This window comes from Lissotriton helveticus, chromosome 1_1, assembly GCF_964261635.1.
Source record: "Lissotriton helveticus chromosome 1_1, aLisHel1.1, whole genome shotgun sequence".
NCBI lineage: Eukaryota > Metazoa > Chordata > Amphibia > Caudata > Salamandridae > Lissotriton > Lissotriton helveticus.
Window position 1 is genome coordinate 683,262,424 of NC_136057.1, and position 27,872 is coordinate 683,290,295.

General features: G+C 46.7%; 1 protein-coding gene across 7 annotated transcripts in view; it reads left to right on the plus strand.

Moving 5' to 3' along the window:
* FRMD4A (FERM domain containing 4A) overlaps positions 1–27,872 on the plus strand; it is an 853,273-nt gene that overhangs the window by 749,973 nt on the left and 75,428 nt on the right. For all 7 annotated transcript variants that reach the window (XM_078674208.1, XM_078674207.1, XM_078674206.1 and 4 more), the window contains exon 14: positions 4,763–4,904. In XM_078674208.1, the coding sequence (XP_078530334.1) occupies positions 4,763–4,904 (142 nt within the window). The remainder of the gene's footprint in view (positions 1–4,762; positions 4,905–27,872) is intronic.

Sequence of the window (27,872 nt, forward strand, 5' to 3'; positions counted from 1 at the left end):
AAGGTTCAAGATTTCAATGGATAATTGCCTAATGATATTTCAAAGGTATTCCAAATAAAGAAACGCTGCGACATAAGTGGTCTTGAGATGTTGAAAGACGATGTAATGGTGAAAGGATGATTCACTACCTGCGAGCTGAAATGCCAGATCTAAACAGTGAAAGAAAGCAGGTAACGGGAGACTATAAAAGTGGATTCGTATTTGCGTCCACAATGGCATAGAATGCAGGCAACAAACTAATTACCTGTAAGGCAATGCTCCTTTCTCGAATCCGAGAAGTGTCCAATTAAAAAGCCGTAGTGGGCAGGTTGATGGCGTCGTTGAAGGTAACTATGATTCCCGAATATATTAAATGCTTCAATTAATGATATGTGGAAACTACGCTTAGTACTTTCAATCTATTATATAAAGTTATGATGCCTACTAATGTTTAAGCAGTCAGATATAGGGAAGCAACATAATAGAAGTGTCGAGCAACGGCCGACGCCCCGCAGCGGTGCTCCTCCACTCCAATGGCTGCCAGGCACTTTTCGAGCCCTCCATCTCGGGCCTCGGTGCCTCCGCCTGCCGGCAGTCTCCACGGTTTCATCCGCGGCCCCGTATACGGAGGAAAAAGACACTCAGCAACACGGGAGGGGGCGGAGATGTTCCTAATGCCGTGGTTGAACCCGGGAGGGGCGGGAGAGTACACGAACGGCGGGAGGGGGGCGGGAGAGAACGAGGGGGGCGGGAGAGTACACGAACGGCGGGAGGGGGGCGGGAGAGGACGAGGGAGGCGGGAGAGTACACGAACGGCGGGAGGGGGGCGGGAGAGGACGAGGGAGGCGGGAGAGGGGCAGCTAGGAACAAATAAGGAGACCCGTCCCGAGCAGCAAGGGAGGTGCCGGCAATGCCGGAACAGACTCTGGGGGCGTTCCCGGCGTCGCGTGACGTCGGCAAAAGGCAAAGAATGTCGGGAACGCCCCCGTGTCTGGTCCGGCATTGACGGACAGGCCCCTCGTCCAATGGCTAGGCTCCATTTATGGAGCTAGCCAATGGGACGGGGGGGCGTGTTCCAGAGTGCTTACTGTACTCAATAGATTTCTCTGGAGGAGGAGCCTAACGGCTCCGTCCCCCAGCGAAACCTAAAAATGTGGCACTTGCGTGAACTTGCACTTCCATTGTGTGGCGGGGAGCGGCGAGGTGAGCGCCCCCGGTGCTTCTCTTCCCCGTTGCCGCGTGGGAGGGGGACTTCCGCTCGGCGACACCTGCTGCCCGCGGCCGATGCTCCTCCCGTGCAGGGGTGCGGGCAGAACGCGAGGGCGGGGTGGGGCGCGGCCTTTCGACGGTGGCCGCGGTCACTCCAAGACTATATTGAGGTGATTTGGGAGATCACCCCCAGAAATCGGCGCAGTGCCTTCAGAATCCAGGAATCACCCGCCTGCCGCACAGCTTGGGCAGTTACTGAAAGGGCATTAATGCTGAAAGGAAACGGGTTCAGACGAAATATGATTACAGTGAGTGTGTTCAGATCTCCCTGTTATAGAATAAACTCCGTTTCAGGGGGATATTAGCTTGTTTTCAAAGCCATGAAAAACAGTAAAGTTATTTTAGTAAAACAACCTTTGGAAGATGATCTTAGGCGGCCCAAGTCTAGATTCTTTATCTTTCAGATCAGAGAGTATTTACTTCAGTGAGACAGTTGTCTTCTGTCAAGTGAGAGACCTTTAAAACTGCCTGCTTTTTGATAGCAAGACTGATTTGCGCTCACCGTCTTTAAAGCAGTCTCCAAACCATCTTTTCACAATCGGCACCCTTCAAGAATCCCCTCCGCCCCAAAATTCGCTCTCGTTTTTGCTGTGGTAATATCTCACCTGTGTGGTTGCTGTGTTATCTAGACAGCAGATCAGCATCACAATGGCTCGGAAGTTCTTTCTGATAGAGGAACGACTTTACTATATGTCTCTTTTCCTTTGCACAAAGGTTGGTGTGCCCTTTCTCCAGATGATTGCTCCTTAACAGCCAATCAGAAGCCTCTGAGCAACAAACCTCAGTCCTTTCACTACACAACCGACCAGCAAACCTCAGTCCTTTCACTACACAGGCGACCAGGAAACCTTACTCCTTCCCCTACACAGCGATTAGCAAACCTCAGTCCTTTCCCCTCACAACCGACCAGCAAACCTCAGTCCTTTCCCCACACTTCAGACCAACAAACATGAATCCTTTCACTACACAGGCGACCAGGAAACCTCAGTCCTTTCACCACACTTCAGACCAACAAACATGAATCCTTTCACTACACAGGCGACCAGGAAACCTTACTCCTTCCCCTACACAGCGATTAGCAAACCTCAGTCCTTTCCCCTCACAACCGACCAGCAAACCTCAGTCCTTTCCCCACACTTCAGACCAACAAACATGAATCCTTTCACTACACAGGCGACCAGGAAACCTCAGTCCTTTCCCCACACTTCAGACCAACAAACATGAATCCTTTCACTACACAGGCGACCAGGAAACCTTACTCCTTCCCCTACACAGCGATTAGCAAACCTCAGTCCTTTCCCCTCACAACCGACCAGCAAACCTCAGTCCTTTCCCCACACTTCAGACCAACAAACATGAATCCTTTCACTACACAGGCGACCAGGAAACCTCAGTCCTTTCACCACACTTCAGACCAACAAACATGAATCCTTTCACTACACAGGCGACCAGCAAACCTTACTCCTTCCCCTACACAGCGATTAGCAAACCTCAGTCCTTTCCCCTCACAACCGACCAGCAAACCTCAGTCCTTTCCCCACACTTCAGACCAACAAACATGAATCCTTTCACTACACAGGCGACCAGGAAATCTTACTCCTTCCCCTACACAGCGATTAGCAAACTTCAGTCCTTTCCCCACACAGCCGACCAGCAAACCTCAGTCCTTTCCCCACACTTCAGACCAACAAACATGAATCCTTTCACTACACAGGCGACCAGGAAACCTTACTCCTTCCCCTACACAGCGATTAGCAAACCTCAGTCCTTTCCCCTCACAACCGACCAGCAAACCTCAGTCCTTTCCCCACACTTCAGACCAACAAACATGAATCCTTTCACTACACAGGCGACCAGGAAATCTTACTCCTTCCCCTACACAGCGATTAGCAAACTTCAGTCCTTTCCCCACACAGCCGACCACCAGCAAACCTCAGTCCTTCAACCACACAGCCGAACAGCAAGTCATAGTCCTTTCACTGCACAACAAACCAGCAAGCCTCAGTCCTTTCACTGCAGTTCTTTTACTACACAGCCGACCAGTAGTAGGAGATTTGGGCTGCTCACCGTGGCACTCACTACTACTGGAGATGTTGTACTTAAATGCCAAAGGAGGTTGAAGGTGCACCTCTTCATTTAGAATAGTGCCTGCCCGCCTCGATTAGGGCCCACCAGCCATCTATACTTTAACTTTACATAACCCAATTATGCATCAAAAGTAGTTTTTTTTTTTTTTTAACCATCCCCACTCGTTGAGGTGCCCGGTCTGGTGGCTTAGTGGACTAATGCGTCCAATCTAGGGGTCTGTGTTTGACCTCATGGTCACAGGTTCAAATCCCGGCGTGTCCACTCAGCCTTTCATCCAACTCTGGTCGATAAAAGTACCATTGAGTTGGGTAACAATAAACATCTGTTATTCAGCGCCCTGAGACCCTAGCTTGGGTGATACGTGCGCTTTACAAATACACATGTTATGTTGAGTGGCAGGTCACGATGGACTGCTTCATACTAAGGCTGTCTCATTGTTCATATAAACTCAGAGAGGGAAACACGAACTGGTAGCTTTTCTCATTATGCTGTTAACAAGTCTCCTGACTATATCCTACTACCAAACAATTCGGAGGCAGCCTTAAGATGGCTTGTAACAATTTACAAGCAAAATCAACTTAAAGAGGAATTTCTACTTGCAAATATCTATGCATTTACAAAAAGTTTAACATGCAACCAAAAAGGCTTCCTCATTAAATAGAGTAGGTAGCCGACCACCAACCTTACAGCCATAGGCAGCAAAATATAGTCACCAGGCTTTTCTTATTTGTTTGTACACTGGAAAACTTACAAGAAAACTGAGTCAATTAAAAGGGACTGAATGAAGAGCCTGGGTTTGGGAATAGCCATGAGTAGCATTCCATTCCATTGTTTTTAGCAAATTTATACTATTAATGGCCCTCATGAATAGGGCAGATCCAGCTTGATAGTATGTCATAACAACCCCAGAATTTAAAAGTAAGTAATAAACACAAAAACATTTTTAGAGGATGCAGGTTTATTTTTAAAGTGGGGGGATGGGGACTCTTTAAACTCTTGCAGTAATTTCCAATGTCTAAATCACTTTAATGTAACCTTGAATGCAATACCGTCGCGTTTGTGTGAAAGAATGGGCTTGTGCACTGTCCAGTGGGGCGTCCGCGGTTTTTGTCCGATAGCGTCAACAGGCAGTGGTAGGTAACACAGCTCTTTGTCACAATAGCTTCATTTAGGGTTGCTCTAGCTCACTAAAATGCAGGGACTGGATTCGCTTCTTTGGGACTTACTGTTGTCTGCAGGTACACGAGTGGTTTTTGGCACCATACTCATGCCACAGGCAATCTACTTTGGCCCCTTTGCAGCGGATTGTGAAATGTGTGTGAAAGAATGCAGTCAACGTTAGGGACGGGGAAGGAGGGTGGAGGGGGAGCTTTGAGCCTGCTGCTTGGTGCAGAGATTTTAAATGTGTTTTTCTTACCCCTCTCAGTCCAAAATCCACGCGGCAAGAAGCCTCAGTGAAATCGCCATAGACCTGACGGAGACCGGGACACTGAAGACTTCCAAACTAGCCAACATGGGGAGCAAAGGAAAGATCATCTGCGGGAGCAGCGGCAGCCTCTTGTCCTCAGGTAGGGCCTGCACAGGGCAGACACCGAGGATCACACTGGAAATGTAACTGCTTGTTCCAGCTGCCTGCTGTGGTCTGCTGAGGAAATGGGTTCAACCTGTGATGCATGATTGACTACCAGTGTGGACCTGGAGCCACTTGGTGCTTCTTAGAGAAGTAACTATCTGATTCTCGAAGGAATTGTGTCTCAGTGGGTTCGTGAGTGAGTGGCAGTTCTATAAAATATACCTTGATCATCACACATATGATTTCCACAGAGATAAGCACCTCCTGAATCAATCTTTGTAGTGATGGAAGCTATGTAGACTTTTTGATTAGAAATTTGCCCTCTCACCCATATTGGGAGGGCAACCTAATTTCCTTGTTTAAATTGAACTTTCCATTTCGAATTGCATGCTTCTGTAACCACTCTTGTTTTCATTTACTTTCCATATTTAGTTTTTTCAATTAATTTCCAGACATTGGTGTCTTTTTCCACAAAGTTATTTTTATTAAGTATTCAATTCTATCACACTTATCACCCAGCCAACGCGTTTTCATCCCTTACAGGGACTTCATCAGGGCAATTTTATGTATCCTCCTTCTCAAAATTCTTCTTTTCCATGAATTCCCCGTTTACATTTTTGGGCTCCTTAAAAGCAGCCTTTCGGAGTGTGTGTCCTGTCTGATTGATCAACACCACTGCTGGCTGTCTTCTGGAAATTGGATCTATATGCCTCCGCCTGCCGCCCCACACACACATCCATGTACTTCTTGCTTTTTGGAGCCCCAGGTAAGAATAATGAAAAATGGTGAAAAAGATAGTGTCAAAAAAGCAAATGACTGACACTATATTTTCATCATCCAGCCCTCGTCATAGCTTCTTATGGAGTAACATTATGAGCTCCGAGCTGCCTGGGCACCTACGTTGGAAGGGGGCCTACTTTGCTCTCTACACATTAGTGTAACAGCAGATGTGGTCAATTTGTTGCCTTGTGACTGCACCAACAACTCAGACCTCAGTAAGCAGTGAAATGTGCTAGTGAGCGAAGAGGTGAAATGGTCCCTTAGTTTCAACCTGTTCAGGATGTGGGTTCTTAATGTCACTAGCTCTGTCTCTGAGGAACTGTCCCATTTGGACCACACTCGCGTGCACCATTGCTATCTGCAGTCATGGAATTGTACTATCAAAACATATTTGTCATCCTCCAGAGTTGGTGGAAAGCACGCGGATGGGGCCTGGGATACTTGCCTGTCTTTAATAAACACGGGTGATGTGTGTGCTCTCATAACAGTTGTATGGTTCTGCATGCATTGAATATATAGCGCCTTAGTAACCGCACTGTTCATCAAATGGAGGTTCCGATGTTGCTTCTCAGGTCTCGCTTCTACAAGTACCTACCCCCCTCACACCATAGAACGTGGCCCGAATATTTTCCAACAATTTAGAACCCAAGTCATGGAGATTTGATAAAGTCATCAATTACAAAACAATACCTTAATTTGAGGTGCATTGAATGAATCTATGGAAGGTTAGCACGTTTAATTATTTCTCATATGTATCTAATGTACAAGATTGATGGTTTGATCACCTTCCTATTGTCCTTACATCCCACTTGAGCTAAAAAGACATATAGCCATGTCCCATTAACATAGGCGTCAGTTTCATAACGTGAATCAGAAATCTTGCAGTTAATACTGTTTAGAAGATAGTGATGTGCGGATCGAGGAATGCTCATTTCACAGGGATTCGGATACTGGTGGCTATCTGGAAGTCTCACATCATGAATGCAAAGGAGTGGACCTTGCTCAAACTTGGCCTCTGACTTTTCTAACTGAACATACATTGGTAGAGGTGTGCACTGGTATCACTATGGTTCTCTTCTGGAGCCTATCAACAGTGTCTGCTTGCAAATTCCCAAGGGCATGCAGCCAATGAGATAGCCAATTTGGCTGAACATTTAATTCCTGGCTTGTGTTCTCTCGCCCAGGAGAACATCAACAAACCATTTCATCAGAGGTCACATTATTTACTCACAAACACATTAGAAGTGAATTAAACATGAGTCTGAAGACCATGTGAATGTGTATGCTGGCCATAAGCACTAGTTCATATGCATTCACAAACAGGTGTACTGTAGCACACCACAAACCTTGCCTCTGGCATTTCACTGAGTGAACCACTTAATTTTGCAGTTTTTCTTCCCTCTGCAGTTACACATGATGGAATATGTTATGACCGACTGCCATGCATGCCTTCTGCTAACTAGATGCAAATAGTATTGAACAAAAAGTCAGATGAATCCCTTCATTATGAACCGAATTTATCATAAGTCAGTTTTGGGGATGCTAAGTGCCTAGCCACGGATAGGATTATCACTTGAGTTGAGGCAGAATTACTGGAGATTCAGGAAGGGCGTGCAGGGAGACTACTGCGTACAACACAGGAAGGCAGGAGGAAGTTGCGATCAAGCCCGGTGGCAGAGGGCTAGCGCGAGGCTGCGAGCGCACTCATTTTTAAAAGAACCTACCTTATTCCTGGCTACTGCTGAAGGCAAGCAGTCCCCTGGCTTTCATCGCGCTGATTACAAGCGGCTGCCTTGTGTTTTTAACCCACCTCCCAACCCGCCCTGTTGACCCCGCCCACCACCTCGCATCCGCCTATTTAGGCGTTCTTCCTTTTCGCCTCAGTGTTGCGATCAAGCCCGGTGGCAGAGGGCTAGCGCGAGGCTGCGAGCGCACTCATTTTTAAAATAACCTACCTTATTCCTGGCTACTGCTGAAGGCAAGCAGTCCCCTGGCTTTCATCGCGCTGATTACAAGCGGCTGCCTTGTGTTTTTAACCCACCTCCCAACCCGCCCTGTTGACCCCGCCCACCACCTCGCATCCGCCTATTTAGGCGTTCTTCCTTTTCGCCTCAGTGTTGCGATCAAGCCCGGTGGCAGAGGGCTAGCGCGAGGCTGCGAGCGCACTCATTTTTAAAATAACCTACCTTATTCCTGGCTACTGCTGAAGGCAAGCAGTCCCCTGGCTTTCATCGCGCTGATTACAAGCGGCTGCCTTGTGTTTTTAACCCACCTCCCAACCCGCCCTGTTGACCCCGCCCACCACCTCGCATCCGCCTACTTAACGCCCTAAATGCGTCAGCGCAGCGGACGAGCGCAGCGGGCGCGCCGGCTTCGCGCCGGAGTCGCGCCAGAGTTAAGCCCGTCTGCGCCCGTCCGCGGCCGGTCGGGGCTAGGGGCCCCGGACGCTGCCCGCCCCCACACATACTCGTCCTCCCAGCTCTACTCCCTCTGGGCCCCCGGGATCATCGGCGGCCATACCATCGGTCGTTTGAAGCAGCTTGATCTGCTTACCCTTCCACCCCGGCTGCCCCCCTCGACGGTAACCTCCTTAGTCCTACCCCCCACCACTACTCCTCCTGTACTTACTTCGCCCCTTGCCCCCCCTTTCTCTGCACCTAGCACTTCTGTTACACTTCTAAATACTCGCTCTGCGGTCACCCACCAGTACGAGCTTTTTGATTATATTGACTCCCACGCACCAGACCTTTTTTTTTTGACAGAAACCTGGTTCAAGGATGATTCCCTCCCCAACCTGCTAGCTGCCCTACCATCTACTTATTCGGCTATCCGAGCGGATCGCCCTGAGGGCAGGCGAGGCGGTGGAGTGGCTCTAATAGCTCGAGCAACTTTCAACTTCCAGCTTCTCCCTTCCCCCCCAATTCCTGACGTGGACTATCTGTTAGCTCGTTCGACCTCGCACCAGGTTCCTTTCACTTTTGCTTTAATTTATCGTCCCCCTCAGTCTACCCCCTCTTTTCTTTCCGACATTCAGTCCCTCCTAGCCACACTGGTGATCAATAACTCCTCCGTACTAGTTTTGGGAGATCTTAATTTTTGGCCGGATGACCCTGCTGAGAGCCCTCAGTCCAGGGATTTCACCAACCTCATGCTTAGCCTTAATTTTATACCAATAGTTCATGGCCCGACACATACCCACGGCCACACGTTAGATCAAATCTGGGTACTAAACATTCCGTCAACATCCCCCACAATAGTTCCCTGCCCTTGGTCAGATCATTTTATCATCACCTTCTCTCTTGCCCTAGCCCCGATAACTAAGCCCCAACTCCCCAAAAACACCTGGGTTAGGAAATGGGGCAAAGCCAACATGCCCTCTCTCTGCTCGACTTTGGCGAACACCAGTCCAGAGTTATCGGGCCTCACAGCCGCCTCGCAACTGGCCGCCATCGACAACTGGCTGACCGTGGCAGGTGATGAATTTGCCCCTTTAAGACGTCTCACGGTCAAACGAGCCCATGCCGCCAACCGCTGGTTCACCCCGGAACTAAAAAAACTGAAGTTGGCAGCACGGAGGGCTGAGCGAGTCTGGCGAAGATCTTATAGCCCTGAGCAGAAGACAGCCTACTTGTCTGTGTTACAAGTTTACAAAAAGGGTATCCTTGTAGCTAAAACTGAGTTCTATACGAACAGGGTGATGGCAGCAGAGTCTCAACCCAAGGAGATATTTGCTACGATTCACGAACTGGCTTCATCTGGCAGAACTGCGCCTACCATCCCTCCATCCCAGTCCCTCTGTAACTCACTCAATGAGTTTTTTATTGACAAGGTCGTTAAAATCAAACTCAACATCCCACCCTCCTCCCCCACATTTGTCAACCCTTCCCCTCCCTACATGGGTCCTAAATTGACTACCTTCCCTCTGTTAACCACCGAGTCTCTTCTTCCGCTGCTGGTCCGAGTCAAGTCTGGCTCCCCTCTGGACTTCGCCCCAGCTTACATCCTTAGGGAAATTTATGTAGCGTGTCCCACACCGGCTCTGACCCTCCTCAACGACTCACTTACACTGGGCTCTGTTCCCAGTTTTCACAAATCAGCAGTGGTTGTCCCAATTATAAAAAAATCGGGTGCTGACCCAACCTCCCCTGCCAATTATCGCCCCATCTCCCTTCTACCCTACCTAGCAAAAGTCCTTGAGACTCATGTTACGACCTCTCTGAGTGCTCACGTAGAAGCCAATGACTGCCTCTCCTCCCATCAAGCCGGGTTCAGACCCCTGCACTCTACGGAGAAAGTGGTGATCTCGGTGATGGACAGGCTACGGGAAGGCATTGACATCAAGATCCCTCAAGCCCTGATACTTTTAGATCTATCCGCCGCTTTTGACACGGTGGATCATTCCATTCTTCTCTGCCGTGTCAGGGCGGCGGGCATTGAGGGCTTGGCCTTCTCGTGGCTTGAGTCATTTTTAGCCGGGAGAACCCAGGCGGTCCATCTCACCGGCTTCTCCGCGGCCTCTCGTAGGGTTGAGTGTGGGGTCCCCCAAGGCTCGTCACTCTCCCCCCTTTTATTTAATTTGTACATCTTCCCCCTCATTTTTATGTTACAGCAGCTGGAGGTCACGGTGTTCAATTACGCCGATGACCTCCAACTAATTTTTAACCTCTCCAACTCCCCTTCATCTGCCGAGAACGTCCAGTCAGTGATGAGACTCATCCAGGACTGGATGAACTGCAATCACCTCAAACTTAATCCAGACAAAACCGAGCTGGTCTTGACTGGAGGTGGTTGCAGTCCATGGTCCCCTTCCTTCTGGCCCCCTTCACTCGGTGTCCCTCCTTCTCCTGTGCCTAAAGTTAAAACCCTTGGGATTTTTCTGGATTCACAACTTTCTGTTCACTCACACGTTAGCTCAGTCGTCTCCTCTTGTTTTTTTTCTTTGAGAACAATTAGGAAGGTTTCCCGTTTCTTTTCTCTCCCCGCCTTGAAAATCATCGTGCTAGCCTTGGTATTGTCCCGTATTGATTACGGCAACGTAGTCTACAACGGGGCTCCCGCTTACGCAATCCACCGCTTGCAGCTGGTAATGAACCAGGCTGCGCGCCTGATTCATGGCCTCCCCAAATACCATCGGGCCAGTCCACTACTAAAGGCGCTGCACTGGCTGCCGGTGCGGGAGCGTGCTCTCTTTAAGCTCGGCTGCCTTACTTTTCAGGCAAGAGCCGGGACTGCCCCTAAATTTCTTTGTTCCGCTGTCACTCCTTATCTCCCTGGCAGAGAGCTCCGCTCTTCCCACGCGGCCCTCCTAGCCATTCCCCGATTTAAAAAACTGAGAGCTGGCGGCGCGAGGTTCGCTGTTTTGGCCCCTACCTTTTGGAACTCCCTCCCTGTTGCCCTCCGCACTGTGCCCTCCTATACCCAGTTCCGGAGGGACCTTAAAACTTTTCTTTTCATTAAAGCCTATTCTGTTTAAACTCCCCCCCTTCGCTCTCATCCTCTGTTATCGCAATAGCGCCATGAAACCGCTGGGTAGAAGTGCGCTGAACAAATGCTTTTAAATTCAAATTCAAATTCAAGTGTCACCTAAAACATGCAAGGACTCAAAACGTCCACCTTGATCATTGATTTAGGATCTACAAATACATAAGAATGGGGAATGCGTAAAGATGAGTTACGTATGTATGTGTGAGATTTGCTGGTACCTCGCAGCTTGCTGGTCTGACATCATGCTTCCAATATTGTGCTTTCTTTTGATTACCTATTTGTTTGGAGTTGTAGCCTTGCTTTTCTTCCCTTGGACTAGTTTGACTTGGACACCTGATAAAAGTGACGTGTTACGTAATAAGCCAGCTCTGGAAATAACCTGTCCTTACAACTTAGAGTTAACTTTTTTTAAAACAAAATGACCGTTTTGTCACTATTGCCTCCCAAGTGCTCTCTGATTTCTGCGTTGCATTTTAAAGGATGCTGAAAACGTCCTAATATTTCCCAGTACGTTGTCAGTGACGCTCAATCACTATCTGTTGGAGATGTGTATGGGAGTGATGGGACCCCGGTGAATGGGAAGCTTTGGGGGAAGGGCTGGTGTCGAGAGAGATCGACGCCTCTCGCAGCTGTCCATTCGAAATGCACCACTTGACCAACCAGCTCAAAGCCAACAATGCAGAGTGATTTTCATTCCTCCTTGGCTGAACAGTGTCTAATCTGGAATTTAGCTGTAGGATTTGAAAGTTTATGGTGGAGTAACATATGTTCCAAACGGAAATAAGAAGGCCAGAGTGGTGTTGATGGCTCTGCTGTTATTCCATTCTATTTTTAAACCCCCAGTAGGTTGCAATACCCCCCGGAACTCCTTACATCGTCGCTGCACAGGAACCACACACCATGCTGCCTGAATGTTTTTTAAATTACTAGTTACTCTTCCTCTTAACCTAAGATAATTCCACTGGATGCTTCAGCTCTCAGATCCCATGTTTTCACAACTGCACACAAGATTTCTTTCTTTAGGTAGAAAATGTGCCACTCACATCGACTGTCTGCTTCAGTCTGACCACAGGGAATGCGGGAGCATTTCTGGTGGGTGTGGGGGAAATCGAAACCACAAGTGGCCATTGAGCTGGACAAACATAGTCTGGACTTTAGTCTTGTGTGCACTGACTCACACTTGTATTGTGTGCCACACAATGCGGGATGTTTGTGTGGCCCACAATGATTTACAAAGTGACAAAAGTCCCCTTAAAACTGTCTGATATTATGCTTGAATTAGAACTACTCAGCCATGTAAGTCATCTGCATTAGTTACGCGTTAGTTGCTTAAGGTGTCTTTGCAATCTAAAGCAACTCCTCCTCCTGACATGTCGTTTTCAGAGAGTACCTAAACTCCAAAACAAGCCTTGCTGGGCCTATAGAACAACTTGAAGTTCTTGTCAAAGTTTTATAAACTTGCACCACCTGGCAGAAATAAAGCATTTGATGTGATTGTTCACACACAGAACCCAGTCAATGCAGCACCATGAAAGGTTAATCTACAGAGTCATGGCACAAACCAAGAGGTTCATGCATGCAAATAGCCAACGAGGGCCACTTATGTTTAGAATGGGTTTTTTGCTGAAATGAGGTCTAATGAGCAGTCTGAAGAGCATAGTGGTCCCATGCAGAGATGAGCGGTTAAATCCCAGTTTAGGTGAGATCAAAATACAGCTCATGGTACAAATAATTGTGTGACGGCTACTTAATTTTCTTTTCATGGCCTTAAATGTCACAGTCCATGGCACCTCAGAGTAGTGGGTGCCAAACGAATGGGTCAGGAAGTGCATAAGTGTAGTTATGAAACAGATGTGTGAGGTAAATAGTGCATGGGTCAGGCTCCAGAAGGGTATGGCTTGGTATAAGGAAGCACATATGGGATAGGTAAGAAGCACATAGCTAAGGGATGTGCAAGTGAGAGTTTCGGAGTGTGGTTGGTTTGAGAAGAATGTGGTAGTGTTTGGGCATTATATGGGAGGAGATTAGGAAGCACATGGGTTGGGGCTGGGAAGAGCTTGGGTGGAGGTTAGGGAATGTGTATCCTGTTGGCAGCCTTTGTGCTCTTCTTAGCGGAGAGTCCCTGGAAGACTGCCACCATGAGCATGGAAAACCTGTGGCATGTTTTAAATAATGACATATCATACCTTTGTCGGTCACCCGATGTCTTAGCCAACTCGGTGCAAGTGTATATTGGCTCTCATCCTGCGGTTCCTTTATCTGCTCCTCAGGAAGAGTCACAAAACTCCCTGAAGAGGAAAGCACCGTGCTCAGTACCCCAAGATTGACCTAGTATATCATCTGGATCCGGGCAAAATATAAGAGTCTTAGAAACACTACAACATGCACAGTCTATTACAGCCAGCCCAGGGTTTGCCCCATCTTGCTTTGAAGAAATTGACTCATCAGCTTTTGAAATCTGGCAAAAACTGTTTAGTAATATCTTCCCATATTCTCAACTTACTGGCAAGATTAGGTCTCTGAGCACTGTACAGCAACCAGACTGGTTCTACAGGATCCGTTGTCACTGCTGTACTCCCACTGAACACTGCGAATGTAATGCACCCGTAAATTGACTTTGATGGGTTTACAGGGATGTACTTTTATATGTGTAATATGCTCCAATGCACAGTGTGGTATTGTAATGCATTGGCTCAGTGAGGGAAGTCTATGGCTCCAGACAGTGTAACCTAAAGCTGAGGAATTGTTTCAAGCGGTGAGGGCAGTGTGGAAGCTTGGGAAAAGGTAAATGGAGCCGTAACCCAAGTTTTAAATGTGACTGCTCACCGGCAAGCGACTGAAGCTTGAGAGGAGGTGGTGCTGGAATTGGGGAAATGGGGATACGGATAAATGGTTGTCCAACCAAGTCTAGAAAAGGTGAAGCTGGCAACTTTACAATGATAAATAAGTATGCATCGGCTGGAACAGCCATTAAGTGCCAGTCATTCCAACGTCTTTGGAGACTAATAATGATACTTCAGTTCTAATACTTTAATATTTAGCACATTACCTAGTCTTCACATATTCACAGGGCCAGACTAATGGTATTTGTTTATTAAGGGGTATCTGCTGTTTTTTCCTTCGTGTACAGATCCTGTTATTCTCCTGTTGTGCTTCCCAGCTCTCTTGCCACCTTCGATTCAATGGATGGGTCCACGTTCTCTCAGTTTGTAATTTTCCGAACCCAGTGATTCCTATGGTTACTTCCCCATAAATGTGTGGCTATAGCGGGTTGTGTTCAGTGTTACTCCGGTAATTAGGGCACAGCTCTGACTTTTAAAACACTGTTTTTAGGTCTCGGCTGCACGCGCGGAAGCGCGTTTCCGCCGACAGCCTATTGTTGCCGTGTCTCCTTTCCAGGAGACACTGCTGGCCGCGCGCATCGCCTTGGAGGCGATTTCAAACGAGCACGCGCACTCTCTCACACACACACACACACACAGAAGCGCCCATGCACGCACGCACGCACGCACATACAGCCTCCCACACACACATACACACGCACACAGACACACGAGTGCTGCCCCCCTCACCCCGCACACCGCACACCGCACACCGCACCCCCCAGCCCTTTCTAACTTACCGGGGCAATCTCGGGGGACTCCGCCGCTGCAGCTCTTGCCAGCTCCTTTCACGGGGCTCCCTCTTGGTCAAGGGAGCCCCGCAACAGTCGCCTAACCTCCTGCTGGCGGGCCCGGGGTTCTCCACTGCTCACAGGAGCCCCGGGCCGCGATACGCATGCCTCCTCTTCCGGTCCTGACGCGGCCCCGTCACAGGCGACATTGCCTGACTTCCGGTGGGGAAAGCGAAAGCGATCGGAGCCGGTCGCGCGCGGTTTTATATGTAAAGCAGACTTCTCACAACTCTGTATTAATATATTTCTGCTTTGTCTACGGCGGCGCGAACAAATAATATTAAGCATTATCATTTCATTACAAAGAACTTGGTCACAAAATAATGTTAAAAGCTCTAAATTAAATGCTGCGAGACCTATTGCATTGTAAATGCTTGTTATATGAGCTTTGTGCCCCCAAAAATGGGTGTTTTGATTGTCTCCGTGAGTAAATCCTTAGATCGCAAAAAAAAACGTGGGAAAGTAAGCCAGAAGTGACATGATGGCACGGCTGTCACTGGCATTTACTCCACACTCCTATGTGGTCTGGCTGTTGTCCATCCAGAGGAACTTCAAATGTCAGCCAATGAAGAGGACATTCATGGAAGAAATCAGTGGGACTGATTTCATCATGCTGAGAGCCTACCTTCTGGATCACAGAGACCGATAACACTTATTTTCATCGTAGCACAAAAGTTAAGGTGCATTTCAAGTACACCATGTACTAGGCTTCCACCAAGTGTGTCCTTAAGGACAGTATCAAGAACTTATAAGTGATCAGTGCTGTAGGTGAGTGTACAGTGTCAAAGTCTGAAAACTAAAAGCACCGTAAATTTCATTCAATTTCTATGAAGAGTAATTTTCTCCTAAGTACCCACTAATCAATGGGGCCTGGATTCCCGCTTGGCCAAAAAATGCAACCAATAAATTGAGTCTGACCAGAACTTGAGTACGTGATCTGTGATCCTGGCTGTGATCATACCCAGTGAATGTTGCATGGTCCTCTGAGGATGGTGTCCATCCTTGATGTCTTTGAATGTAATATTGCTTGTTCTATCCTTTAGCTCAACAAGTATAGACCTCAATACTGACCAGTTTGATTCTTGCAACCTTTATAACATTTTCTGTCTTCCACTCCGGTCCCAAATCCACAGTTTCTATGATTAGTTTGAGAAGTATTGTCATAGTTCGTTAAACAAATGTTAACACTTATCATGGGGGAGGGGGTGGGTGATGGGTTTATTGACCTTTTTGAACTGTTGAGTAGTTGAACTGTTGCTTGCTGAAATAGCTGTTCCCACCGTGGTCTGTAAACCCCATGTACTTTGACCATGGGTTTTTGAAGGTACATCATTCCTTTTAGAGTACGCACTGGTATTTGTTAAACAACTGCAGGAATGGCCAGATCCTAATAGCTATGGGTATTCTAGAGAATTGGAGGGGGAGGGGGGACCTTTCTGGTGTGACTCTCAAAATATAAAAGGTTCTACCGCCTGAGAGTTGAATCACCTGCTCTGTGATAGAGTGAGATGGGCTCCCTTGACACATTTTTTTGTGCGACTGGTGCCCATTATCATATAAACGTGAAAAAAAACAGGCTTATTGTAGTAATGTTTTATCTGTCATTTCCGCTGATGTGTATAATAATTCTCATGCATTTTCTGCCTTTTTAGCAGACGTAGTATTACTTCTTACGCAGGCACGGGAGTCTGCTACACATGACATTATGGGACAGTGTATTGTTCGCTACGAAATGGCCTGTGATCCATGACAGCGAAGTCTAAGGGACTGCGCAGCCTTATATGTTTTGGTGGGTTAGATGCTGGTCGTTGTATAGTTTATGGTAGCATTGGCAGGTAATTATTGATTAACCTCGTCATTTGGTAATTGTGGCGCAGGAACTCTGTAAGCCACTCACTGGGACGGCACTGCTCCCTGATTCACACACTGACCCATGCCATTGAAGAAGGCCTCTGGTTTTGTTAGAGATTGCAATGATTAAAGTAAAATCACTGATAATAAGCCTGCACAATTATAGTCCAATGCAGGTTAATGCTGCTTTACAAAAGATGCAGAATTTATCAATTCTGGGACTAACTTGCACCACAGTCAAATGTACAACTTTCAGATTACTGCGAAAACGGACCAGTGGCCCCACCCCACACATGCAGGGCTGCTGCATAAACACATTTGAAGATCTTGCCAGTAGTTCCCTATGTTGTATTTCAGATTGCTTCCCTCGTGTAAGATATAAAATATATTCATGCTTAGAAGAACTTGCCCATGACAGGGGATCGACACTTGGTTAGATGCCAGAGGGAATATTCTTAAATCATTATTTCACTACTGTAAGGATTGCCTTTAGTGTTCTGTATTCTTCCTTGTCACCCTTATGGTGCGGGAGGCATGACTTGGCCACAGTGAGAGGTCAGAGGATGAGGGATCCAGATTTGTACCTCTTGAAGCGCATGATGCTAATTGGCTTGTCGGCGTTTCCATCTCTTCCCCTCATCAGTTGGGTAGTAGTGTTTTCATGGCATGGATTTTCAGACCCGCCATCGGACATGACACTGGTGCGGCAGCACGGCGATGCAGGGAAAGGGAGAAAATGTAAATTAAAAAAGTTTAACAAAGAAAGAGGGGCCTGTATCGGCCAGCAAGGCTAGGCTCTAAGAACTGTGTACAATAAAAAGCGACAATGCTGACGGTTAACACTCACACAGACTTTGAATGTCGTGAGCCTGCAAATTAATTTACGTGGCCACCGTTTACTTTTTGTACTATTCGCCAAAAAAATGACACGTCATTTATATACATCAAAATAATACACAGTAGACAAACGCACAATAGAGAACAACTTGTCATTTCTTTAACAGGAATCTGAAACCCACAAAACATTTCACAGTGCATCAACATATAACAAAAAAACACAATACAATACTATTTCACCTATGTGTAAACAAAACATACGTCACCCTTTGTATCCTGGTTTGGAATTAATCTGTCAGAAGAAGAGCTGGGCCGATTCCAACCTTTCCATAGCTCATGCCTGGAGGGCCTATACCAGAAGCGGAAAATACAAATTCAAATAGTGGCACAAAACAGGGGTGTTTTCTTTACATAATTTGCCCCGTTAGTCCAAGTCCACTAATTGTATGCTGTCTGGGTTGTGCCCTTGTCGACGCGTTTCGAACCCTTAAATAATTGGGGTTCTCCTCAGGACTCAGAGCACATGGATACCTTCAGCCAAAAGATGAATTTAAGCTTTTTTTGGTCTTCCTATTTGTCTCAGGAAGAATCTCTTATAGTATCCTGCCAGCCCCTAATTACTACATTTCATCTCTGGGAATTCTCTCAAATGTCATGAATTTGTAAGTTCGGTGTGGGAGTTCACTTAAACTGCGCCACTCGAACGCTGGGGGGGGACTCCTCGTGTGATTTCCTCAACTGCTGCTGTGTTTTACTTCGTATACTCTTTCTAGGACTCTGCTCTTAATCAGGAGGGGAATGGCTGTGAGAAATGGAATTGGACGGCTGAGTTAAAAGGCTCACAGTGTCCTGTGCAGTAAATGATCTCAACGTAGAGATCAGGATAGTGTACTGAATCAATTCCCCCATCCAGTAAATCCAGGTCATAACTATTCGCAATACAACAGGGAACCATGAAATCATCTTTTATATTATAACAACAAAACATAAACGCAGTTGAAAGTCTCCTAAATACCACTGAGTCTGTTTTAAAAAATGACTCTGCGTCTATCCACTACTAGAGGTTCCCTCGAGTGGACCATACCACGCAGATGTTTTCTTTCTGACGAACTCTAGATAGTATCACTACTGAACAATATGAATATCCTGCCATTGACTGAGTCATGGTAGCCGTTCTCGTAAAGGTTGATTGTCGGCCAGAACAATGATATCCGGCCACAAGCCAGACCGTCGGTACAGCCTGTGCTTCCTCCGTGACATGGTTCTTTCTTGTAACTGAATCTGATGTAGATGAAGGAAAGAGTGGTAGAGGTACATTAGCATCCGTGTTTGTGGAAAGGTGCCTCTTGGTCCTACTGTCTCGTATGAACTCTAGGTTTTGTTTATTTTATAATTTACTATGGGCGGGCACTTATGTGGCTGCTTGTGCGTCCACCCTATATTTACAAAAAGCGCTCACCGTGAGGTCGCGTTTTAACTTTATGGTGGCAGCACCTCATGTGCAGCCGCTTTATGTTTATACACAGAGCACTCACCACATTCCGGGACGTCGTGATTGAACTTAAAATACTTTTTTTTGGTGCCTCCGCTTTATATTTACAAAAAAAGCGCTCACCGCATGCCACAACGATGCGCTTTACGTTTAAACCATTTTTTTTTTAATCCGCCACACGGCGTTTGAGCCATCCGGTGTCTACCTACGTCACAAACGCATCATCTCCTAAGGAACAAGTCTCGCAAGATTTTTTTCCTCAGTGTATGAAACTCAGCAGCAGTGTATGACACTTCAAGCTTGCCCCAGCACCTGTACAGAGTGCAGTTTGAACACACACTTCCTGGTACACACTGCAGGGTAGATATAGCCCAATATAAAGCTGAGGATGCACAGACTTTAGCATAGTGTCAGATGCTCAGCACAGAGCACATAGGGTGGGTTATGCCGAACACTCAGACCAGTGTGCACGCAGCCCAGCATGCAGTGCAGATACACCCACCACAACGAAAACTGCAGGCTTCAGTCACACAGCCCGACACAGGATGCATTCACAGCTGGACGGGAAAAAATCTGACAGCACAGACAGCAACAGAGCCAATAGCGCTGATCACCGTGCACTACGCAACTTCATCCCATTATTACCACCCTTATCAAGTTTGGTTCCAAAAAGGGGCTTTCATCTATCGCCCGCCCCACCTACCACCTGACGAGAATCGGTTTGTTAGTGGGCGCTGACACTGAGACCCCACAGGTAAAAAGTGCATATAATTGTCTCTCCCAGTGGCTGCAGCTGGGAATTAGAGGATTTTTTGATTTCCTCCCTGAGAAATTAGTTCTTGCGATTTGTTGCGTTTCAACTGCACACACAGGATGGTACTATCCCTCCTGGGTCAGAAACGGGCGCGAGCACAGCAGAGGGGTGCCGCAGTCGAACACACACGATCATAAGGCATTCCTGGCTGTTTCACGCAGGTCCCATACATCGATTAAAATAGCTAATATGTTCAATTTTAAAATACAATTTTAAAAGCACAGTGGGAACAATGGCAACATTATAGGCACTACTTTTGATTTTTAGCTTTAAAGATTTGTGTTTTTTTTACTCTACACCACGCTTTAGCGATCCTCTGACAAGAGCCATCCGTTGCCCACCTATGCCACAAACGCGTCATCTTCTGCAGCCCCCTCTGTCCCTTCCTCCCCAGTACTGCTGCTAAAGGCCCAGGCACCATCCCAGGCCACCGCAGGAAAGTGCTACTGGTTACTGCACAACTCAAGCCATCTTCCGCTGATGTTTTAATAAAAAGCCACCTTTCCAAAAAGTCTCTTTGAACTGGAAGAAAATGGAGGTTGTAGAATGCATGAATAAGGTTCTGAGGCACCGCCATGTTGCAGCTGTCACTGCACTCATGGGAAGAGATCCAGTTCTGCAGCTGGTCACAGAAAGGAGGTTTTACCGCCTGTAATGGGCACTTATGCACTGCTTCTGGGGATCGGGGTTCCCGTCAAGCGCTACTTTCTGTTAACCTGTACTGTGGGGTTTAACTGTGGGCAGTGACGAAAGTATGATGGTGCTTCGAGGTCAATAACAATGCAATCGGTCTCCCATTACTGAAAGTTTGAACAATTGGTGTTACATTATTATTTGCAACGCCAATAGCTCAAACTTTCAGTTATTTAGTAATCATCTCTTCTGTGAGGTGTAAAACCCTGCAAGCAGTGCAGAAACACTGGCCCCCTTTCTGCCTTCTCTGACCCTCTAGAGAAAGAACACAACCTTTTGTAGTGGGATGGAGGGTTTGGGACTAACCAGTGCTTTAAATGGGAAAACATAAGTGCAGGTACTCATTAAAATGAGCTAGAGGTGTAGTGAGGGGGCGGGGCTATGGGCAAGACATGATGACATTTAACAACTTCTATGTTAGTTGCAGCACATACCAAAACACATATGAAATCTGTTTATATAAACAAAGCAGGTTAACTCATTACACAAAATGAAATGCGATATGTTAACATTTTCTTTTTTTTTGCAATAGTCGCACCTTCTTAATGCCTTACTGTTAATTGCTGTTGTTTTACACAATACTATATATTTTTGAGCATCTCCGTAGGAAGAAACTGAAAATACCACCACTTTGAACCAAAGCTCTTATGGCACAAAGCAATTACAGCAAATCCTCATGACCCTCCCCAGATGACATCTCTTGTCTCTTCCATCAATCTATCCATTCATCCTTTCATCTTATCATTTACCTTCTAATGTCCACCATTTAACCTTTACATTCTGCTGTCTATTCAGTCTTTTATCCATCATTCAGTTTTTCACCATTCAGTCTGTTCACGCTTCATATCCAAACCTATCCATCTCCAAACCTATCCATTCATCCTTTCACTCATCCATCTGTTTATCCACCCATTCGTTCATCCATCAATCCTTTCACTCCTTTATTCCAGCCGCCCTTTCATTCCATCCACCCTTTCACTCAATCGCACCTTTCACTCATCCATCATCCACCCTTTCATTGAGCCTCCCTCCCTTTCATTCATCCATCCAATCTTTCACTTATCCACCCATCATCCGCCCTTTTATCCAGACATCCACCCTCTTTCACTCATCCATGCTTTTACTCATCCATCATCCGTCTACCCATTCCACCCTTGCTCACTCATCCATCCACTCACTCACTCGCCCACCCACCAACCCTCCCTACTATGTTATTTATGAATCTTTGTCGCTGAGCAGACATGTACACAGAAAGTGCCACCTATTTTCTTTAAAATACCTCCTGAGAGTGTTTTGATTCTCTCTCTTTCTTTCACTTTTTTCTTACGAAAACAAGCATACAAATGCAAGCAAACACACAAACATAAGCAGACGCACAAAAGACTCGGGTATGATAAAAGCCATGTTATACTCTTCACCTACCCTGGCTGTTTTAATTGCCACCAGGGCCAAACTGGCCGTAGCCTGGGTGCCACTGCCAGGGGACTGCCATGATTCCTGTGTTTGCACAAATGCACAGGATAGTGTGAATGTGATTAACAGCACAGGGCCTGAACGGACCCTGCTCTGTCAAACACAGTGTGATGGTGAGCACCCAGACATTATTTAAACGAGCCCTGCTTAATAGCTCAGTTGGATCTCAGATTGGGGCCACAGAAGCGGTGCCTTGGCTGCAGAGACACGTTCCACTCCTGCTCACCAGCACTCACAGTCAATGTGCCTACCTTTTTAGGAGTACCGGTACTCTCCTCGGCAGTAGAGAAGTGCGGGTACTCAGAGTTATAAATCTAAGAAGTGCCGGTACTCAGTACTGGTGAGTACCGGCCCAATTAAAGCACGAGGACTAACCTATTTTCCTTCCAGAAAAAGCTGAACAGCAGCAAGGCAAAGCGTTTCTCACTTCCGGTATGCGTCTCCACTTCCGGTTTGCGTCTGCCTCGCCTGAGCTGCTCGCTGTGTGCTTGGCACTGTTCGAAAGTCACAACACAAAATGGAGCTTACACAAGAGACATGCTGTTAAAAACCGGAACCCTGTGCTGAAAGTGTGCTCGCTGCTGGGCTCTTGCTGTTTTGCTCGTTGTTTTTGGCAGAGTCCACGTTTTATGCTGCATTTGATTGACCAATGCGCAGCTGCAGATTTTTTTCTATTCCTCTATTATATGGCAGCCACTTACTGAAACAGAAAGTTTTGTTCCTGTTTGAGTTGTCTGGTGTGCTTTGGATTAGCACAGACTTTAATCACTAAACAAATAATGATAGAAACAGTGTGTTAGTACACGAAGTGCGAGTATTTCGTCCTCGCCTTTTAAAAGCATCAGTGTTAATATCATGCTATACCGGTTACATAGTGTTCCTTGTTTTCGGCGTAACTCCTATTCCATAATTATCAGTTGCTATATTGCTTGGGTCTGTCCTGGATTTTGCAGGCGATCAATGGCATGGATACTCGCATATATTTTCCCAGGCTGCCCAAAGGGTGCACACAACTGACTTGCTTCTTACTTCACTACTGGCATTGTTATCTGGTAGGGGAAAGCAGGGCCGGACTGGGACCCGAAACCAGCCCTGGCAAACTGCTCAACCGGCCCCCCTGGGGGGCTGAGGGGGTGCGTCCGAGCTGTTTGCAAGGGCTGGTTTCGGCTGATTTTCTTACCGTGGGCCGAAATTGCATGCCCTGGGTAACAAAAATGGCCCCCGAGGGGCCCAAGACCGGCCCCCACTCTGGCAGCCCACCAGGGAAACGCCCGCTGCCCGACACTGCCAGTCCGGCCTTGGGGGAAGCATGAATGTTTCTACATTCATATTTGAAAACTATCACTTTTAAGAAATACTCCTCAATGCTCTGATATAATCGGATGTACTAAGGTGAAACAGTTCTGCATATTAATGAAATACACTTTTTGAATTTACTTGATCATATTTTACATGTTTGCTGCAAGATGTCTTTAAAAATGAAGGTGTTCCTAAAGTTAAGTGGTGTGTAAAACCCTAGTTACTTCCTTTCTTTAACTTCAATTAATATTTGAAGAAATGCTTGCTCGAAGTTTAATGGAGTCGAGGAAATAGCAGCCCAGTGCTTCTGTGAACCAGGGGTCCCATGTAAAGGTTAGGCAGGCCGCATACCGCCCTCGGGCCGTACTTTGATTATCACTGGTCTAGAACCACTTTTCAGAGCCTGAGAGGCCATTTGCTAATTCAACCATGCCACTTCCTCTATAATGCCTCGGAGGGAGTGAAGATTGGAGGTCCTCATAGGTTTTAGACTTAGGTTGTAGGGGAACCACCCCCCTTTGATGTTATAGCTCATATAACATCCTACAGGGGACTCGCCCCAGAATCCTTTGACTGTATTACGGTACCAAGAGTGCAGTTTGTAAATGGCTACTGAATCCTTAAGTGATGTGCAACATCCTGATTATATATGTTTGTAAATACATTATCTGCATTACGTGTATATCGCTCGTTGCATCCTTGAGCGTCACATCTCTTGTTAAACGGTGAGGTCAATCAACGGGCTCATGTAGGGATCACCGCAAATAGGAAAAATCTGTTGGCTGTTTGTCTGGTGTCCTGTGAGTGACCCATGAGTGTCTCATCGAAAAAGGGATGGGCGCTTCTAGTGGGGATTTCCTCTGAAGCGTCATCTTCGTCGGTGTGATGAGCAGTTTCAAGATGGAGTTTATTTTTTTTTTCAAGCCAGCTGACTTGCAACCAGGATACCTGTGTGTGTGCCTGTCCTGGACGCGGTTCCCAAGGCGCTTGGGAAAGAGATGAACAGCCGCTTGACTTTCTCAAAAAGGATATCCTGTGCGTTAGTCAGACCTGCAAGAAGTCATGATGTTTGTTTTACCTGTGTGTGTGTGTGTTCTTTTTTTGGTTTGCATCCTGTCTGTTTTAGTTATAATACCATCTTATCTGGTACAAAAGATTGCAGGGGCCGTTCACCTAGATGTCAACAATCAAAAATACGCTTGCATCGATGCGAGACCTAACATTTCTACTTTTGGGTATAGTACTTGAAGTTCAGATCTGGTTTATTAATGGTCTATGTATTTATAAAAGAGCATAATTTTACAGAGGTTATGTGCACATACCTAAAAAGACTTCTTCATAAATGGTATTCCCTCTCCACAAAATGTTATTTTGCCCCATTTACATGTAGGCTGCCATCGCATTCACTTTTATGCAAGCAGACGGGCCGGTTGTTAGCAATTTAAAGCATACGATGGGCGTAGCTGGAGTACTGCTGGAAGTAACATCATATAATCAAGATTGTGTCCACAAGTCTGAACAAACGACACGCTATATAGAACTCGTACATATAATAAAATAAATGTCCGTCAACATGGTCAAACAACAGTTGATGGACAGAATGCAGAACAATGTCACACATTCTCCCCAGTACAGAGATCTGGGCCAAAATCCATAGTTTTTTTGCTCACCATACCACCCCAGTTCAGACATGGCCATATGCAAATCCGCCCTGACCCTGTGCCTCATGTGAACAGTCCAGCCCGAACTGCCAAGCCATGTCTTCCCTGGACCGGAATCAAGCATCAACGGTTTCTGGCTATCAGCCGTCTTCAGCCAGGATAGCTTGACTCCAGTGGCGTGGAGAGCACGGGACTCACGTCTGAGCATACCCGTCCCACTAGGGGTAACAAATGCAAAAACAACAGTTGATGGACAGAATGCAGAACAATGTCATACATTCTCCCCAGTACAGAGATCTGGGCCAAGTCCTAAGAGACCTTGCAGCCATGAACTTCATGCCAACATGTGCCATCTATGCAGTCCTGGCACCAGCTGTGCTCTGGCGTCCAAGATGAAGTAGTGCGGCTGCCCCGCCTCTGTCCACCATGAATCGGAATTCATCCACGAGGTGGGTGCAGGACATGATTTCCACTTCAGTACAGTGTTACGGCTAATGGAAAGGGTTGATGAGTTGTTATAGTAGTTACTGTGTTCTTTCTATGCCGTACACGACCAAGAGGAAAGAAGAGCATGTGGTACCAGGGAAATCTGACCTCTGCACATGGATGGGTTTGTGGGGCTGAACGGTACTTTCAGTGACAGATGATTGTACTTTAAGTGATGACCAAAGCACAATCGAGAAGTTTATTTTTCACCTGGAGCTCAATCAATCTGATCTCTTTCCCCATCCATACATGTCCAAATGTATTTCCTGTCAGTTTATTTTTTTACTGGTTCTTTGTTGAACATCAACTTTATGGGACAGAATTTTAATGGACCGGTCTGTATACCTGGATGACGGAGAGTGTGGCATTTCTGCCCATTAATTTCATTGTGTTGATGAAGTGGGTCACTGTCCCTTTCGAGGCTGTGTATTGTGACCTCCTTATTGATAGCTGACTAGAAATGAGTTATGAATGTGTCATAGTCTGTAAGACATATGTGGTCTTTAGGTTGTGCTGTGTGTTGATGGGAGACGTGGCTTGTGGAATGCTTGCTCTAGGTTAGGGTAGGGAGTATTCTGTGAGAGGTCAGTTAATCTGTTCCACTTCTTCGTAGCTCAAGGTTGATTTTTCAAGGTTTCATGTGAAAACCTGAACTAGGGTGTGGCAATATGTAAGTCTGTGAGATCTGATTTAGGTGAGTTCTAGGGGTAAACATACATTTCTGAGAGATGGACCTCTAAGTGCATGTTGGATGTCTGCTCTGGTGTAAGTCTCATCTGCCACAATCAGGTCGTACTGAGGGGGAGAACCAACTGCGTGTGAAGCAGCCGAAGCCATAGGATGCTATCACTGGGGTCCTCGTGGCTATATTTCATTAAAATGTCAACAAGGGGCTAATGTTCCTGTGAAGGATAGAGAAGAAGGCACGGTCTCTCAAAAGATGGAGAGTGCCTGGGTCGGGGACAGTCAGCTGGACTGTTTATGGTGCCCTCACACATCCCCTAGAGGATGTCATGCTTCATCAGAGTGCGGTGCTCCTCGTCGGGCCGGCGCTGCAATGCTCTTCGGGTTCCCTGATGGGTCACTTTGGGGGAGATCTTTTAAGAGGCTGCAGTATGATGAGTGTGGGTGAGGTGGTTTGTGACATGAAGTGGTGGGGTGTGAAATAAAGAATTAAAACTAGTAGGGGGGATACTACACTATACTTTAATGAGGGGACCGTCCTTGCAGGGATAAAAACCTGTGGCAAGTGAGTGTCACCTTTGGGGTTTGAAAGGAACCCCTGTAGTCTGGGTGCATGTTGGAATTTTGATTCTGTTCGGGAGCACAGACTTTTGGACCTCCCAATTAGGCTCCCTGTTCCCCGTACACCCGTCTCTCTGGCAAGGGGTCTTCTTGAAACATATATTTCATTAAAACCATTGGACATGGGCTGGAGTGGAACGGTGTGCAGGTAATAGTGTGAAATGTTTCTTTTTCATCAGCGTAAGGGAACAAGTGAACGTGAACGGCTACACCACTAGCAAAGGTAGCAGATCGCTGTGCGCATTCTGTGTAGCACAACTGATTAAACCAATTGCTGATTCCTTGGTGAACACAGTGAATGCCCGCAGCAGTGCACACCTCTGCGGATTAAACGTCTTTCAAATAAGGCATGCTTACCAGTCTCTTACCCTGACTGCATACTTCTCTTCATACATTTGTTTTGTAAACAGGGCTTTAAGTGGGATGAAACAACTGGGTGGTCTCTCAAAGGGGTGTAATTTAGGGCGTGGCTTAAAAACACGCACGCTAAAAATCTGTGCTTAGTATAGTGTGCCGCCCCACTAGTATTTTTCTGCTTCTGTCATTGCATCCAGATATATAATACAAGTAACACTATACCTACAACAAGCCAGAGCTATTGGCTTTGTCAGTAGTTGTTAGTTGTAAATAATAAATAAGCAAGGACTATGGCTTTGTTGTACATATTATTGAAAATGCTTCAGTTCTTAAATGATGAGACTGTAAAAGAACTAAAACGAGTCTCTTTGAGGTTACACCAAAGTCTTTGAGCAGTGGTACTGCCGGAAATGGAGAGCCAGATAGGGACCCGTCTTGGGAACTGCTTTTAAGAACTGCCGGTGTTGAGCACTGGCAAGACCCTTGTAAGTAGAACTACACCTGATAGCTCAAAGTCGGTGTTCGCGTGCAATACCGTCCTGGAAGAGAAGGAATGCTGAAATGGCCAGGGCAGCATTTCCTGTAAGTTGCTCGCAGGAGAGTTACATTAGCAAAGCTCTTGCTTGTCTTGGCCGACAAGGGGCGAAGGAAGAAGCCAGGATTAGAAACAACAACACCACATGCCACAGAGCAGCAGCCGAGCCAGGCTTTAAGTGCAAAGCTCTTACAGAATGATGACGAGGCGCATTAGGAGGAGG